The sequence below is a fragment of the Giraffa tippelskirchi genome, chromosome 13 (assembly GCF_054371585.1).
Source record: "Giraffa tippelskirchi isolate mGirTip1 chromosome 13, T2T-mGirTip1v1.2.pri, whole genome shotgun sequence".
Taxonomy (NCBI): Eukaryota; Metazoa; Chordata; class Mammalia; order Artiodactyla; family Giraffidae; genus Giraffa; species Giraffa tippelskirchi.
The window spans coordinates 6,830,019-6,846,098 of record NC_137287.1 but is presented as its reverse complement, the minus strand read 5'-3'; the positions used below and the strand labels follow the sequence as shown (position 1 = coordinate 6,846,098).

The following is a 16,080-nucleotide window of genomic DNA, read 5'->3' as shown; positions in this document are numbered from 1 at the left end:
GGAGTAGCCAGCCAAATCTAGAACTTGGGATTCTACAGGACAACTGGCCATCTTCACCAAGTTAATGACGGAAGGGGAAAAGCCTTCTTTTAAAGAAGAGGATGATTTTGGTCACTGCCTCTTGTTAGAACTAGACATGGAACAACTGACTGGCTGAAAACTGCAAAAGGAGTATATTGTCAGCCTGCTTATTTAACTTATATGCAGAGTACATCATGCCAAATGCTGGGCTGGATGAGTCACAAGCTGGAATCGAGATTGCCAGGAGAAATATCAACAACCTCACATAGGCAAATGATCCCACTCTAATGGAAGAAAATGAAGAGGAACTAAAGAGTCTCTTGATGACTGTGAAAGAGGAGAGTGAAAAAGCTGATTTGAAACTCAACATTAAAAAAACTAAGATCATGGCATTCAGTCCCATCACTTCATGACAAACAGAAGGGAGGAAAGTGGAAGCTGTGACAAATTTTATTTTCTTGGGCTTCAAAATCACTGTGGATGATGACTGCAGCCATGAAATTAGAAGACATTTGCTCCTTGGAAGAAAAGCTATGACAAACCTAGACAGCATATTAAAAAGCAGAGACATCACTTTGCTGACAAAAGCCCATCTAGTCAAAGCTATGGTTTTTCCAGTAGTCATGTACGGATGTGAGAGCTGGTCCATAAAAAAGGCTGAATGCCGAAGAATTGATGCTTTCAAGTTGTGGTGCTGGAGAAGACTCTTGAGAGTCCCTTGGGCAGCAATGAAATCAAACCGGTCAATCCTAAAGGAAATTAACCCTGAATATTCATTGGAAGGATTGTTGCTGAAGTTGAAGCTCCAATACTTTGGCCGCCTAATGTGAAGAGCCGACTCATTAGAAAAGACCCTGATGCTGGGAAAGATTGAACCAAAAGGAGAAGGGGGTGGCAGAGCATGAGACGGTTAGAGAGCATCACTAACTCAATGGACATGAATTTGAGCAAACTCTGGGAGACGGTGGAAGAGAGAGGAGCCAGGCGAGCTGCAGTCCAAGACCTCGAAAACAGCTGGATATGACTTAGTGACTAAACAACAACAACAACAACAAAGAAGAGGCTGTTCTGTCTCTCAGTCCTGACTCTTTCCGACCCCATGGACTGCCACACGCCAGGCTTCCCTGCCAACAAATTTAAGAAAAAAAAGCAATGAAGACAGCTGGTCCATGAGAAGCCTTCCTCCTACCACCATTTTCCAGAGCAGTGAATTCTAAAGTATCTGAGAATTCCTCTTTGGACTTGGTTTTCCAGGTTGATTTCCTTCAGGATTAACTGGTTTGATCTCCTTGTAGTCCAAGGGACTTGCAAGAGTCTTCTCCAGCACCACAATTCAAAAGCATCAATTCTTCGGCGCTCAGCCTTCTTTATGGACCAGCTCTCACATCCGTACATGACTACTGGAAAAACCATAGCTTTGACTATCCAGACCTTTGACTATACGGAGTAATTACTCATCAAGGTTGGAAGATCAAACCTACTTATTTAACCACCCGTTAGCTTACTGTATAACCTGTAGACACTCAGCCTTGCAGCCCGTGATCTCCCTTTGTCCGCAAGCCTCACACCCTATACAGGAGGAACAGGTTTACAGAACGCGAGCCATTCTTCAGGGCAGAACCAAAAGCAACTCCGTCCCTCGCCCCTGCCCCATGACCCCACCCTGTGGGTGTATTCATTCCTTCCTCTGCTTAAAATCTGGGCAGATCTTCGCCACTCTTCTGGTTTCTCTTAGCAGAACATTCTCACTCCAAGAATTAATATTAAAACTCTTATTCAAATTAAAACCTCTCCCTCCCCAGCTGAGAATTGTGCACCCAGAATGGGATGGAGGGGTCCTTCCTCTGGTTTTCACTCATGCTCTGATCACTCACTGCTGTGTTGGACCCTTCCGAGTTGGATACAGAGATGAGGAGGTGACAACAGATGAGACATCTAATCACCATCTGTGACAGGGAGGGAGGGAATGATCGGGGGAGGGACGCAGGAAGAAGAATAAAATACACAAGCTGGTGGCTCAGCTGGTAAAGAAATCACCTGCCATGCGGGAGACCTGGGTTCAATCCCTGAGTTGGGAAGATACCCTGGAGAAGGGAACAGTTACCCACTCCAGTATTCTGGCATGGACAATTCTTGGACTGTAGAGTCCATGGGGTCATGAAGAGGCAGACATGACTGAGCGACTTTCACTTTCACTTCAAAGAGCTTCACCAATGTGTTAGCCTTATTCAGGTAGAATGGAAGGACTAGGGTGTGGAGCTGGTGGCTCCATCCGTATGCAAGCCCCTCGGTCAATTAATGTTATGTTTCTCTTTAGCTTTTACTTGGCATCTGAACCCTCTGTGGCTGACAAAAGTCATTAGTGGCCCAAACACAGGGCTGCAAGATTTTACTGGAAACAGGTCTCTAAGGAATTGATGTCCTCTTCTTTCTGCCAAAATAGTTTCATCAGAGGGGCCCACGCTGGGCTTGTGATGGAGGTGACCAGAGCAGAGCACCCCTGCGTAAAAAGCAAGATGCACCCAGAACACGTCGCACCCAGAACACGTCAGACCCAGATGCCCAGTCCAGGAGGGCAGGCACAGGCACATACACACACAGAGAAAAGAGAATACAGGACCAGTAACCATGAAATAAGAGAAGACCATTTGTCAAGAAACAGCCCTGTCACCCTGCCCATCAACTGAAACCAAGCCACTGTAAACATACGTATGGAGCCAAGCAGAGGCCAACGCTGTGAAGAGCCCGGTGCCAAACGCTGTCCCCAAGCCTTCTGCTTCTGGAGTGAATCAGACTCAGGAACGCGTGACACCAGCCCACAACTCGCCCAGACCCGAATCTAGTGCCTGCAGTGCCCACGCAGGCCTTCGGGTGGAAAGGCTCAGTCAGGCTCCAAAGCATCTATCCCAACCTGCCCCAAGCCTCCTTAACACCTCCCAGTATCCCATTTGGAAACCCATTTTCCACACATTCATCCAGTTCCTCCCAGAATGTAATACACCTTCTCCCTGCTCCCATCCTGGTGGAAAGAGTTCTGCGAGATGACATTTGTTTGGGACTCTTTGTATTTGTGCCAAAACCATCCCTTCCAAATTATCTCTGGAAGTCCCCAAGTACCAATCTACCAAACACCAGAACCCGCATCCCCTATTCACTGGCTCCCTGCATGGACTTCCCATCTGGTCCCTCTCAGCACGCACAGTCCAGGCTGCAGGAGCCTTTTCCACCTCCCCTCCCCACCCCCAATCCACACAACACACACTTTTGAATTACAAAAGTAATATATGGGTATACACTCCTTGTAAAATATGCAAACAAGATACAAGCAGACAGAGCGGGGACGGGGGTGGAGGGAATGGGAGTTCTCTTTCACTCTCTCTTCTGATCTGGTCAAGCCCAGGTCTCTCCATATGGGAAACTGCCAAAAATGGTTTCCTACAAACTTTATATGGGCTCCCCAGGTGGCACAGAGGTAAAGGATCCACCTGCCAAAGCAGGAGACACAGGAGAGATGGGTTCAATCCCTGGGTCGGGAAAATCCCCTAGAGGAGGAAATGGCAACCCACTCCAGTATTCTTGCCTGAAAAATCCCATGAACAGAGGAGCCTGGCAGGCTACAGTCCATGGAGTTGCAACGAGTTGGACATGATTGAGCACACACAGTATTATTAAGTATTACCAACTATATACATATATATATATATACAGCTACATATAGATTGAATTTTTCATAAGTGAGACCCTAAACATATCATTTTTCAACTTGAAAAACTTAGTTTTTTAAATATTCTCCTATAGAAGTGTGCAGATTCCACACTACTCTGGATTTTTGGAGAATAATACTAATAGAAGCCTTGGGGGAGCATTTCCACACAAAATGAAGGAAATAAAATTGCATGCAAAATTTTCCAGAAGTACTTTTATATGCTCTTCTGAGAACCGCTTGAACCAGCCATGCAGTGTACCGACACAAAACATCCCGGTCTCCTCAATACAAGGCACTGCCGGAATTCACCTTGGCAGCCCTGCCAGGCTTGGTAAACACCAAGGAGGAGGACAAAAGAACCGGGACCTGTCGCTTCTTGCCTTGCTCCGTAAACAATAAGCCCCGTGGTACCCTAGAAAGCACAGGATTTGGAGAAAGAAGACAGGAGGTGAGTCCTCAGTTGCCACTGAACCTGGGGACCTCTCTCGGAGCCCATGTTTCTTCGGTTAAAGAAAAGACAATATTATACTCTAATCTCTAACCCTGGGGTGGGTTTAGGATCAAAAGAGACGGATGGCACCAACGCAGGGTGTGTTCAAGAATGGTAACACAGCTGTGTGAGTCGTAATTACTATTAAATGGGAAAGGCTAAATTCGGGCGAGTTGCGCAAACGAAAAGACTTGGCAACTTCTATTCGCGGGCTCACGCGTTTTCTGGGGGGATTCAATCACGGATTGAGGAGACGCTGCCCGAGCCGTCCTGGGGTGGCCAGCGCGCCACCTGCCGGCAGAGGAGGTGGCCGCGGATGGGTCCCGGCACCGCGGGCTCGGGGACCCAGCTCCCTCTCCCAGCCCGCCGCGGACTCTTGCGATCCGAGCCGGGTCCTCGTTCCCCGGTGGCTGGGGAGCCGCAGCCCAGGCTTCTCCGCGGGCCCAGCCCCAAAGGCCAGACGGAGTCGCCCCACCGGTGTCTCTGGCGGCCGGCGTGCGAGTGGGGAGCCCGGATGCAAGGCCTTGGCGTCGCGGGAACCTGCTCCCCAACACAAAGCCGCGGTCGCGCAGGTGAGCGCGGCGGAGCCACGTGAGCCGGTGAACTTGCAGGAACTGGGCGACCGAGCTCCAACCAGCCACGGTCGCCCCCCTCCGCGCACCCCCGCCGCAGGTTTGAGCCGCCTCCGCTCGGATTCAGGAGCCGAAGGGCGAAGGTTCGGAGAGCAAGGAAACGAAGTGGGGTGGGGGAGTGCGGCCAGAGACCACCCCAGTCTCAGCCCCGTACCTTCGGGTCCCGAGGCCCCGCGCCCTCAGCCCCCACTGTCTGTGCCCCTAGCACGCGATCACCTCGTGTCCTCACCCCCCAGTCCCCGACCGTCCTGCGTCCCCAGCCCCCAATCCCACCCTCCCAAGCCCCAAACCCCACCTCCGCGCCACCAGCCCCGGAGCGCCCCGAGTCCCCAAGCCTCCAGTTCTCGACCACCCAGCGTCCCCAGCCCCGGCCGCCCGCGCCCCCAACCCCCAACCCCCAACCCCATGATCCGCAGCCCCTAAGCCCCAACCCCCGCGCGCCTCCAGACCCCGGCTTCCTCGAGCCCCCACCAGGGCCCGCCGCCCGCCCCCCACCGCCACCCCGGCTACTCACCGGCGGCCCCCGTAGCCGCTGCCGGGGGAGCCGGCGCCCGGGTCAGGATAGCCGTGCTGCTGCAGGGCCGCGGCCGGGAAGGGGTAGAGGAAGCCGGTGGCCAGCGCCGACCCGCAGAGGCAGCAGCACGCCCAGGGCAGGAGCAGAGCCAGCTTCATCTTGCGCGGCCGCCCGCGGGGACCCGGAGTCCCGGGCGGGAGGACGGTCGGGAGCGCACCGGCGGCCCCCGCCGGAGCCGAGCGAGCGCGCCGACGAGCGAGCTGAGCCCGGGTCCGAGCTGGAAGTGCCTGGGGGGCGCCCACGCCTCTCAGGGCCGCCTTTTCAAATTCGGCGAGGTGGGCTCTGCGCCGTCAAAGGGGGCGTGGGGCTTTCTCATTAACCCTCGGCGGTCCGGGGCCGAGGAGGCGGCAGTGGAGGCCGAGCCGGGGGAGGGGGGGCCCGGGTTTCCTGCTCCACTGGGGATCCCGGGAGCCGCGCGCCCCGAAAGCCAGACCTTGTGCCTGGGTCCCCGCACAGAAGCTTTTTAGAAACCTTCCAACCAAACCTTCAGGTCGCAAACGTTCTGGAGCACCCACCCTGTTCCCGGCACGTTCACCTGGGCAATGTGGTTTAATCCCTACAACATGGCTGTCTGTATTAGGTGATGCCATTCCCATTTTTCAGAGGTACAAACTGATGCTCAAAAAAGTTAAGCAGGAAAGATAACACGCTCCTTGTCCAAGGCTCTTTGAACTAAATCGTTGCACACCCAGATGTCTGCAGAATCATCTCCCATTTTTACCTCCAGACTCTGTCACCTGCCAGCTGTCTAAGCCAAGAAGATGCTTTGAAGGAAGGAGACATTCCGTATGGGGTGCAAAGTTGTGCCTAGACTCACAGATTCGTGAAGAATCATATCTGGGAAGGAGCTGGGGGAAGACGTGATACAATCCCACCTTTTACAGGTGCGAGAACTGGGTCTCAGATCATACACTGAGCCCAAGGCCAGACTGGCCCCAAGTTGGTGTTTTCTGGACCGCGTCATCCCCTCCGGGCTTGTACCCAGCACGAAGGGCCAGTGGGAGCTGAAATCCAGCCTGTGCCCCACTCCCCAGGTTGACATCTTTTTCCAGTTCTCCCCACAGCATCCTAGGGGCTGGCAGAGGCCCTGAGGCTGGCTCTGCGCCTGCTAACAGTGGGAAGCTCCTAGTTCCTAAAATGCTGGTAGGACAGGAGAGAAGCCATCAAGTATGGAAATGCTTGGTGGACTGCGACCCATTTTATAGAAGAACTGTGGGATTGTTGTCAGAAGAAGAACAGGAAGATACTGTTGAAAATGTGGAGGGAAAGCGCAGGTTCCATGGCTCTTACCCTCCTGTTACATATCTCAGTGTGTATCCATATATACAATTCCCATATGTACCTTCTTGAGGGCTTCCCTCATAGCTCAGTCGGTAAAGAATCTGCCTGCAATGCAGGAGACCCAGGTTCGATTCCCGGGTCAGGAAGATCCTCTGGAGAAGGAAATGGCAACCCACTCCAGTATGCTCATCTGGAGAATCCAATGGACAGAGGAGCTTGGTGGGCTACAGCCCATGGGATGGCAAGAGTCAGACACAACTTGGCGACTAAACCACCACCACCACCACCACCACCACCACTCTCATGAGTACAAGTCCCAAGATTTCATAACCAGTCCCCTTGACCCTTTCCCCAAACTGCCCATCCTTATCTACTCAATTCCCTCAAATCCTGCCTGGGCTTTCTGTTTTATTTTTTTACTATTTCAGTTCAGTGCAGTCACTCAGTCGTATCCAACTCTTGGCGACCCCATGGACTGCAGCATGCCAGGCTTCCCTGTCCATCACCAACTCCTGAAGTCTACTCAAACTCATATCCATCGCGTCGGTGATGCCATCCAACCATCTCATTCTCTATCATCCCCTTCTCCCTCCTTCGATCTTTCCCAGCATCGGGGTCTTTTCCAATAAATTGGTTCTTCAAATCAGGTGGCCAAAGTATTGGAGTTTCAGCTTCAGCATCAGTCCTTCCAATGAATAGTCAGGACTGACTTCCTTTAGGATGGACTGGTTGGATCTCCTTGCAGTCCAAGGGAATCTCAAGAGTCTTCTCCAACACCATAGTTCAAAAGCATCAATTCTTCGGTGCTCAGCTTTCTTTATGGTCCAACTTTCGCATCCATACATGACTACTGGAAAAACCATAGCTTTGACTAGATGGACCTTTGTTGGTAAAGTAATGTCTCTGCTTTTTAATATGCTGTCTAGATTGGTTATAGCTTTTCTTCCAAGGAGCAAACATCTTTTCATTTCGTGGATACAGTCACCATCTGCAGTGATTTTGGAGCCCAAAAAAATAAAGAAGATTTTAAATCTTCTCTCACTGTTTCCATTGTTTCCCCATCTATTTCCATGAAGTGATGGGACTGGATGCCATGATCTTAGTTTTCTGAATGTGGAGTTTTAAGCCAACTTTTTCACTCTCCTCTTTCACTTGCACCAAGAGGCTCTTTAATTCTTCACTTTCTGCCATAAGGGTGGTGTCATCTGCATATCTGAGGTTATTGATATTTCTCCCGGCAATCTTGATTCCAGCTTGTGCTCCATCCAGCCCGGAATTTCGCATGATGTACTCTGCATATAAGTTAAAAAAGCAGGGTGGCAATATACAGCCTTGACGTACTCCTTTCCCGATTTGGAACCAGTCTGTTGTTCCATGTCCAGTTCTAACTGTTGCTTCTTGACCTGCACACAGGTTTATTTATTTATTTCCTTGGCTGCATCAGGTCTTACTTGTGGCACATGGGCTTCTCTAGTTGTGGCACATGGGCTTAGTTGCCCCGCACTTGTGGGGTCTTAGTTCCCCAACTAGGGGTCAAACCCATGTCCCCTGTATTGGAAGGTAGATTCTTAACACTGGGCCACCAGGGAAGTCCCATGCCTCAGCCTTTCAAATGGGACTTCCACACTTCCCAAGTCCGGAGTTTCCACCTAGGAATAAGGATGCACAGAGTCCATCTCCGAGTAGACAGCCCCTTAATGGGAAACATCACTTGGACTGAGGATCACTTTCTTCATCTTGCCCTCCATCCCCTTCTCAAGGCCTAAAAGATTTGGAGAATTTGGGTTATCAGGGGGTGTTCAGTGCCTCCCCCAAAAGGAATCTGAACTGTGTTCCTTGGGCTGTTTTCCAACACCCAATAAATGATGAGGTCATCCCTCCCCCCCCCCCACCAGGAATTTGTGAGCATCTGTCTTCCTCCTCTCCCTCCTTCACTTGCATAATGAGACCTTAAAGACCAGAGGAATTCCACGTTGCTATAAATTGGCTTTGCTATAGGCATTGCAGTAGAGGAACAAGAGTTCACTTTTTATCTTAAACTCATTTTTCCAGTGCCATGGGCGGCACCCAAGCTGGAGGGACCAAGGAGAGAAAGGGATAACACTCTTCCGTAACTGCATGATTCTTTTAGGATGAAAAGCTTTAGGGAAAGAATTAATACATCCCAGAAACTTCAGGACTAAGGCGGTTGGTTGAGTTTGGTCCTCTGTTTCACCTCTAAGACAAAAAGTTCACTCTGGCCCCGTGAATGTATATTGAGAAACTTCTGCATGCCCAGCACTCTGCTAGGTGCAGTGAATGCTCTAAGAGAAGCAAGTAACATATTTCTCACCCTCAGGGTGCTTCCATTATTGTTTAGGAAGAGTTAAAACAACCTTTTTTTTTTTCCTTCAACAGTATGGACTTCCCTGGTGGTCTAGTGGCTAAGAATCTGCCTGCCACAGATTCGATTCCTAGTCCAGGAAGATCCCACACGCTGCGGAGCAACTAAGCCCATGTGCCCTAGGGCCCGTGCTCCACAAGAGAAGCCCACACACAGCAACTAGAGAGGAACCTGCCCCCGCAGCAACTAATGAAAGCCCATGAGCAGCAATGAAGATCCAGCACAGCCATGAGTAAATAAATAATTTTTTTAAGCTAGCCGGAAGTCTGGACAAATGCTCTGATAACAAGAGGAGATTCCATTTAGAGGGCAAGGGATAAAAATGCAAAGATGCCGAAAATCAAGAAAAGAAATGTGATATCACACAGGTCACTCAGACCCAAAAGCCCCAGGTCTAGGTGACCCAGAGTAAACCCCTTCCCTCTCTGGTCCTCCCCAGCATCTTCATTTGGAAAATGAAGAGTGGATTGGCTTGTCTCTAAAGTCTTTTTCAGTACCTGTCCTCACCCCCAAGGAGGGCATGGGAGCCAAGAAGAATGGAGAAGAATTCTCCATTCTTAGAATGTGTGGTATCACATGGAATGTGTGGTATCACATTCTAACCCCCTCCCTCACCTCCAGAGGACACCAGGTAATAGGGTTCAATTCCAAAGGGTACCAGCTGTGTGACCTTGGACAAGTTACTTAACCTCTCTGAGCTTCTACATCTGTAAAATCAGAATAACAGTACCCGATGTCTGGGTTTGCTAAAAGAATTCAGTGAATTATTCACACAAAGTTCTTGGAATCATGTGCCTGATGCATTGTAATGTTCAATAAACGTTAATGGCTATTATTTGCAGAGCTTTGGTGAGGGATTAAAATTAAACTATGCCCCTCCCGCACTTCTCAAACCCCAAGTGGGCTCATAAGCCAGGAGTGCTGGGAGCTTTCTTAGAAGAATCTGGAGCCTGGGATAAATCTGGTATATCTTTCTCTGTGGTCAATAATTTAAAGCAAAACTTCATTTTAAAACAAATACGGGAACATCATTGAGTAGAATGTGCCATTTGCATTATTTTTCAAGATTAAACATAATTGTGGGTGGCAGCAAAAGTGGGGAAGATTGAGCAGCCTTGAAATAAAGGGCCTTCTGGTGTCCTCAGAAAGATCCAGGAACTCCTCAGATTCTAGCCACCCCAGCGGGACTCTGGTTCACGCTCCACACAAGTACCTGTCTCTGTATTTCTAAACTATGCCCACGGCACTCACCAAATACATGTTAAAGCCTCACAAGAGGCAGAAGCCACTGTTCCCAAGAGTCTGAGAAGTCAAGCATTAAAGCCTTGGAGTTGGTATCCAGCTCGTACTGCTGGCTCCCTCTCTCTAGTTCATAGCAATCTTGGGGCATCATCTAGCCCCTCCCCTCCTAGGACCTCAATAAAATGGAAATTGGACAGATAAGGGTCATTGGGGTGCCACTGAGCCCTTAACTCCTTGACCACTCACCACAACTCTGACACAGACCATCAGGCTTGTCATAATCTCCCCATTTTTCATATGAGGAGATGAGAGAAGTGATTTGTCTGTGATTTTGTGCTCTCTCGCCGGTCTGTAAGTTCAAAAGAGCCTTGTTTGTACAAAGAGGGATCAGATTTCTTGGTGGAAGTAGACAAGCCCCCCAACACACACACACACACACACACACACACACACACACACACACACACACACCCTGGAGAAGTGGGCTCCTCTGCAACTATGTTTCCAGGCCTTTCTGATAAGAAAATATCAGTCAGCATCCTCTTGGGCAGACAAAAAGCAGATCTTTGCTTCTGCTGAAGTCAGCAAAGAGAGCAACTGAACAGAGAAGTAAATACTCATCAAGCTGAAGCCAAGGTAAATATTGACCTTCTGGCATGATAAATCCTCCTGTTAATCTAAAACAGAAATCTCCCCTTCCCCCACCAGTCCCCTTCTAGGACACGGATCTTGTAATTCTCCCAGTTCAGGGAAGCAATGGTAGAGACCGGCTGGTTTTCATACTGATTGCTCCAACAGCCCTCCCTCCCAGCTGTTCCAGATCCCAGACCGGCAGAGAAGCGGGCTGGATTGACTCAAGGTGGCTATACGGTCGCAACAAAGGGGCTTCTTTGTTTTGTTCCAAGCTCTCTGTACTTGGCCAGGGGCAAAATATGAGCAGAGCATGGGTAGAATGGAAGATGCTGACTCTGCTTTCTTCTTTACCTGGACACCCACAAAATTCTACCTACTCCTATAAAAGGGAACACCTCCTTGCTCAGCATACATACAAGTGTAAGCTTACTGGTTTCCCTAAACACTGGCAGTGAAACAGACATTTAGGAGATAACTGCAGGCATCTAGGTCTTTTTAGCATTGTTAACATTCACATATGGCTTTAGCAAGTCAACTCTCCCTGTGTTCTCTTATAAGGAATAAAGAAATAATCAAACACACAAAGACAACAGCAAATTAGACAGCTACCACAGTAGCCCAGGATCTTAAACAAACACAAGTTTGAAAGGGGAAAAAGTAGTATTAAAAGTGAAAGTTAGGACTTCCCTGGTGGTCCAGTGGTTAAGACTCCACACTTCCACTGCAAGGAAGCACGGGTCCCATCCCTGGTCCCCATGCCACTGTGCAATGCGGCCAAAAAAAAAAAAGGCAAAACCTAAAATACACTTCCCTAGTGAGCAACTAACACAACAACAACAAAACGTTTAAAAACATGTAGTCTGCCCAGTTGCCAACACCAAAGGCCCAACTCAAATATGGTGATAAGAAGAAAGTGCTGACTAAGGTAGCCACAATTAAATAAATGCTCCCCTAAAAACTTAATGAGATTGTGTGTGTGTGTGTGTATGCTCAGTCGTGTCCAACTCTTTGTGACCCCGTGGACTCTAGCCCTCCAGGCTCCTCTGTCCATGAGGATTCTCCAGGCAAGAATATCGGAGTGGGTTGCCATGCCCTCCTCCAGGGGATCTTCCCAACTCAGGGATCGAACCCAGATCTCCCACATTGCAGGCAGATTCTTTACCATCTGAGCCACCAGGGAAGCCCCCTTTAATGAGATTACTAGGTGAAAAAATGAAGAAAGAAAATGTCTTAGTTTATCTCCAATCAATCGTAATGAAAATCAACCCTGACTATTCATTGGAAAGACTGTTGCTGAAGCTGAAACTCCAATACTTTGGCCACCTGATGTGAAGAGCCAACTCATTGGAAAAGACCCTGATGCTGGGAAAGATTGATGGCAGGAGGAGAACAGGGCAATGGAGGATAAGATGGTTGGATGGCATCACCAACTCAATGAACCTGAATTTGAGCAAACTCCAGGAGACAGTGAAGGACAGGGAAGCCTGGCATGCAGCAGTCCATGGGGTTGCAAAGAGTCAGACGTGACTGAGCAACTGAACATCAGCAATGTGATGGTTTTTAGAGGTGTGGCATTTGGGAGATGATTAGGTCATGAGGGTGGAGCCCTCATGAATGGGATTAGTGCCCTAATAAAGAGACCCCAGAGAGCTGCCTCCCTTTTTGGCCATGTGAGGACACAGCAAGAAGATGACCCTCTATGAATCAAGAATCAGGCCCTCACCAGATGCCAAATCTGCTGGCTCCTAGATCTTGGACTTCCCAGCCTCCAGAAACCATGAGAAATATGCTTCTGTTGCTTATAAACCCACCTCAATTCATGGTATTATCTCAGCACAAATGAACAAAGACACTCTTCCCTTCTCATCCAGTCTCCTGGTGAGCGTTCTTCAGGACACAGCTCTTCACCAAATCCCCCAACTAGGATTGATACCCATGCTGTGCTCCCAGAGATCCTTCTATGTCCACACCCACTTCCACCTGCCGTGCTTACCTCTTAACACGTTTTTTATTTCCCACACCACACACTCTAAGAACAAGGGGAGTTTCCCACCCATTTCTGTCTCCCTGGACCTAACAGCATCACACTCAGTCCGAGCCTAATAAATATTGGCTGGACTTCTGAATAAATCAGTGAACCGCTTGGTTCATTCTCCAAAGGCCCCAGGAAGAGAACAGAGAACAGAGCTGCCCTCCACGGGGTGGTTTCTGGAGGACATTCATTAAAGTTGGGGACCTGAGCAACACAACTGTTTACTCTGTATTCTTCCTTCCTTGTAGGTGACAAAGCAAAGCAGAGAATCACAAATGGGGACTTTTCTGGTGCTCCAGTGGCTAAAACTCCAGACTTCCAATGCAAGGGGCCCAGGCTCAATATCTGGTCTGGGAACTAGATCTCACATGCTGCAACAAAGGTTGAAGATCTCGCATGCCACATCTAAGACCCAGCACAGTCCAATACATTTTTTTTTTTTTAAAGAAAGGTTGAAAAGAAAAAGAGAGAACCATAAATGAAAATGCCAGGTGAGTCCTATAGATGGCCAAACCAAAGAAGGAACTTGACATTCATTTCAAGAGAGATTGATATCTTTCCTACTCACATCTCTATCCAAAACTGAGTTTAGTACTTCAGAAAGGGCTGTCAGGTACAACCTTCAAACCAAAAGGCTCCAGATAACCCCATAAACGCCAGCCCGCCAACATCTTATAAGGATTTACCAACATCTTATAAGGTCTTTGTTGTACATAATCAAAAACACCTTCCCCATGCTTCTCGGAAGGCATGTTTTGCTGAAAAGCAGAGAGGAAGGCAGAACATGTGCCCTAAAGGAGGTTTTGCACCAATACCAAGGCCCAAAAGAAAGAGAATGAAAAGGTTGTTCCACTTGATAAAACCTTACTGCAATTTACTATCATGAAGTGCCTGTTTGAAGTCGGGACAAGTTCTAGATAAGCTCTTCATTGAAAAACCAGGATAAAGGGAGGAGGGGGGAGAGAAGGCAGCCGGAGTGGAATTCTGATTACAGAGCCATTAATTAAGACCATGAAAGGCCATGGAGTTGCCTTTGATTGGAAAAATAGATGAGTGCAGAATTAAAGGCTTTGGGGGAAAATCTTTTCATGCTTAAGGAGAGCCAAAAATTATTTCAAGGGTTTTAACATTAAGGCACTATTAAAGCTAAGGCGTTGGTGGTGACCAGATGACCCTGTCAATTTAATCAAAATCTTATGGGGAGGAGGGGGACAAAGTAAGTGACCCGTTTTGTTTCAAAGCCTGTGCGGCTGTCTAATTCCACGCATGGGCATTTTTCAGGCTGGCCTGGGCCCCCTCACAGAGCCACCCAGAGGGGCCCTGCCATGGGGAAGCAGCCCCCGAGTCCAGCATGCAACCCTCGGTGCTCCCCAGCTGATGTGGGGGTGGGGCTCAGGATGCCGCCCCAGTCTGGCCTCGCTGGAGTCTCTCCCTGATGTGCCCACTGCTGCCTCCCAACCCTCCAGCGAGCATCCAGGCCCAACAGAACCCCAGCTCACACACTGACTACAGGGTGCCTCAGGCAACTTTCTTCACCTCCCTGAACTTCGATTTCCTTCTCTCTCTGTGAGGCGGAAAGAATATTCCCACCGAGGGTCAATTGGAACGTCTATACCTATCTACATTCAAACATATAATACGATGGCTCAGCAGGTAAAGAATTTGACTGCAATGCAGGAGACACAGGAGATGCAGCATCAGTCCCTGGGTTGGGAAGATCCTCTAGAGGAGGAAATAGCGACCCACTCCAGTATTCTTGCCTGGAGAATCCCATGCACAGAGACTGGTGGCCTACAGTTCATGGGGTTGCAAAGATCGGACACAACTGAGCACACACGTACACACAGGTCTATGGGAGCTCCACGTTTGTTGGTTCTCTTCCTCACTTCGTCTCCAACTCTCCCCTAAGTGACCTTCAGAAAAGATGGTTCTAGAATGCAGATCATATCATTGCCCTCCAGGACTTTGCAGAGAGTGTCAAGGATTTAGATTGGACCTCACTTTGAGCCTGCCACTCGGAGCTAAAGGCCCTCTTGGCCTCAGCCCTTGCCCTGGCTGCTCTCCCTCAAACACCTGCTGTGGCTCCCCACTGCCTATGGAACAAAGTCTGAACTCTCTTTGAACTGGCATTCAAAGCCCTTCATGAACTGGCCTCACTACCCTTCTGGAATCATCTCTCACTGCTTACTTCCTTACACGCACATATCCCAGAGCAAGCTATATACACAGTGTCGGGAAATTTCATAAGCTAAGATGGATTGTGCATGGTTTGGTGCCCAGGACCCAGAGGACCTGGGTAGACAAATAAGTGAACTCACAGGTACAAGCAGTGTGACACCTGCAAGGGGTGTGTAGGGAGTCCCAAGAGAGGGACTGATGGCTAGACCAGCCTGTGGGAGTTAAAGATGTCACAGGTCACAGGAGAGCCCTTTGAGAGTTAAGACTGAGCGATGAGTAGGAGTTTGCCACAGAGAAAGTGGGGGCAGTGCCTGGAAGGGGAAAGAAGGAGAAGGAGCAGAAGCGGACTGAACAGAGAGGACGTGGGCGAGGGCGGGAGATGAGGCCAGTACAGCTGGACTGCCACAGACGCATCATGAAGGCTTTGAATGCCAGTTCAAAGAGGGCCTTCTTGCCATTGACAGTGTGTGTGTCAGTCGCTTCAGTCGTGTCTGACTCTGTGATCCCATGGAGCCTGCCAGGTTCCTCTGTCCATGGAATTTTCCAGGCAAGGATAATGAAGTGGGTTGCCAGTTCCTCCTCCAGGGGATCTTCCTGACCCAGGGATCGAACTTGCATCTCCTGCATTGGCAGGCAGATTCTTTACCCCTGAGCCACCTGGGAAGCCCATTGACAATGAGGAGAACCTTAAGGGTAGAATGACTAGCATTGATACTCTGCCTCTGGTAAGAGCTGGTTAGAAAAACATCTTAAGGAGACAGGGCCAAAAAAAGAAAGAAAGAAACAAAGTCTGTCTAGGGATTTCCCAGGTGGTCCAGTGGTTAAGACTTCACCTTCCAATGCAGGGGATATGGGTTTGACCCCTGGTCGGGGGTGAAGATCCCACATGCCTTTCAGCCAAAAAGCCA

The 16,080-nt window shown here is 49.3% G+C and overlaps 1 protein-coding gene across 2 annotated transcripts in view; it reads right to left on the bottom strand.

The window, feature by feature from the left end:
- Window positions 1-5,614, bottom strand: part of COL26A1 (collagen type XXVI alpha 1 chain) — a 164,104-nt gene extending 158,490 nt beyond the window's left edge. For both annotated transcript variants that reach the window (XM_081556228.1, XM_081556227.1), the window contains exon 1: window positions 5,364-5,614. In XM_081556228.1, coding sequence (XP_081412354.1) covers window positions 5,364-5,521 — 158 coding nt within the window. In that variant the 5' untranslated portion in view covers window positions 5,522-5,614. The remainder of the gene's footprint in view (window positions 1-5,363) is intronic.
- Window positions 5,615-16,080: the final 10,466 nt, after the last annotated feature.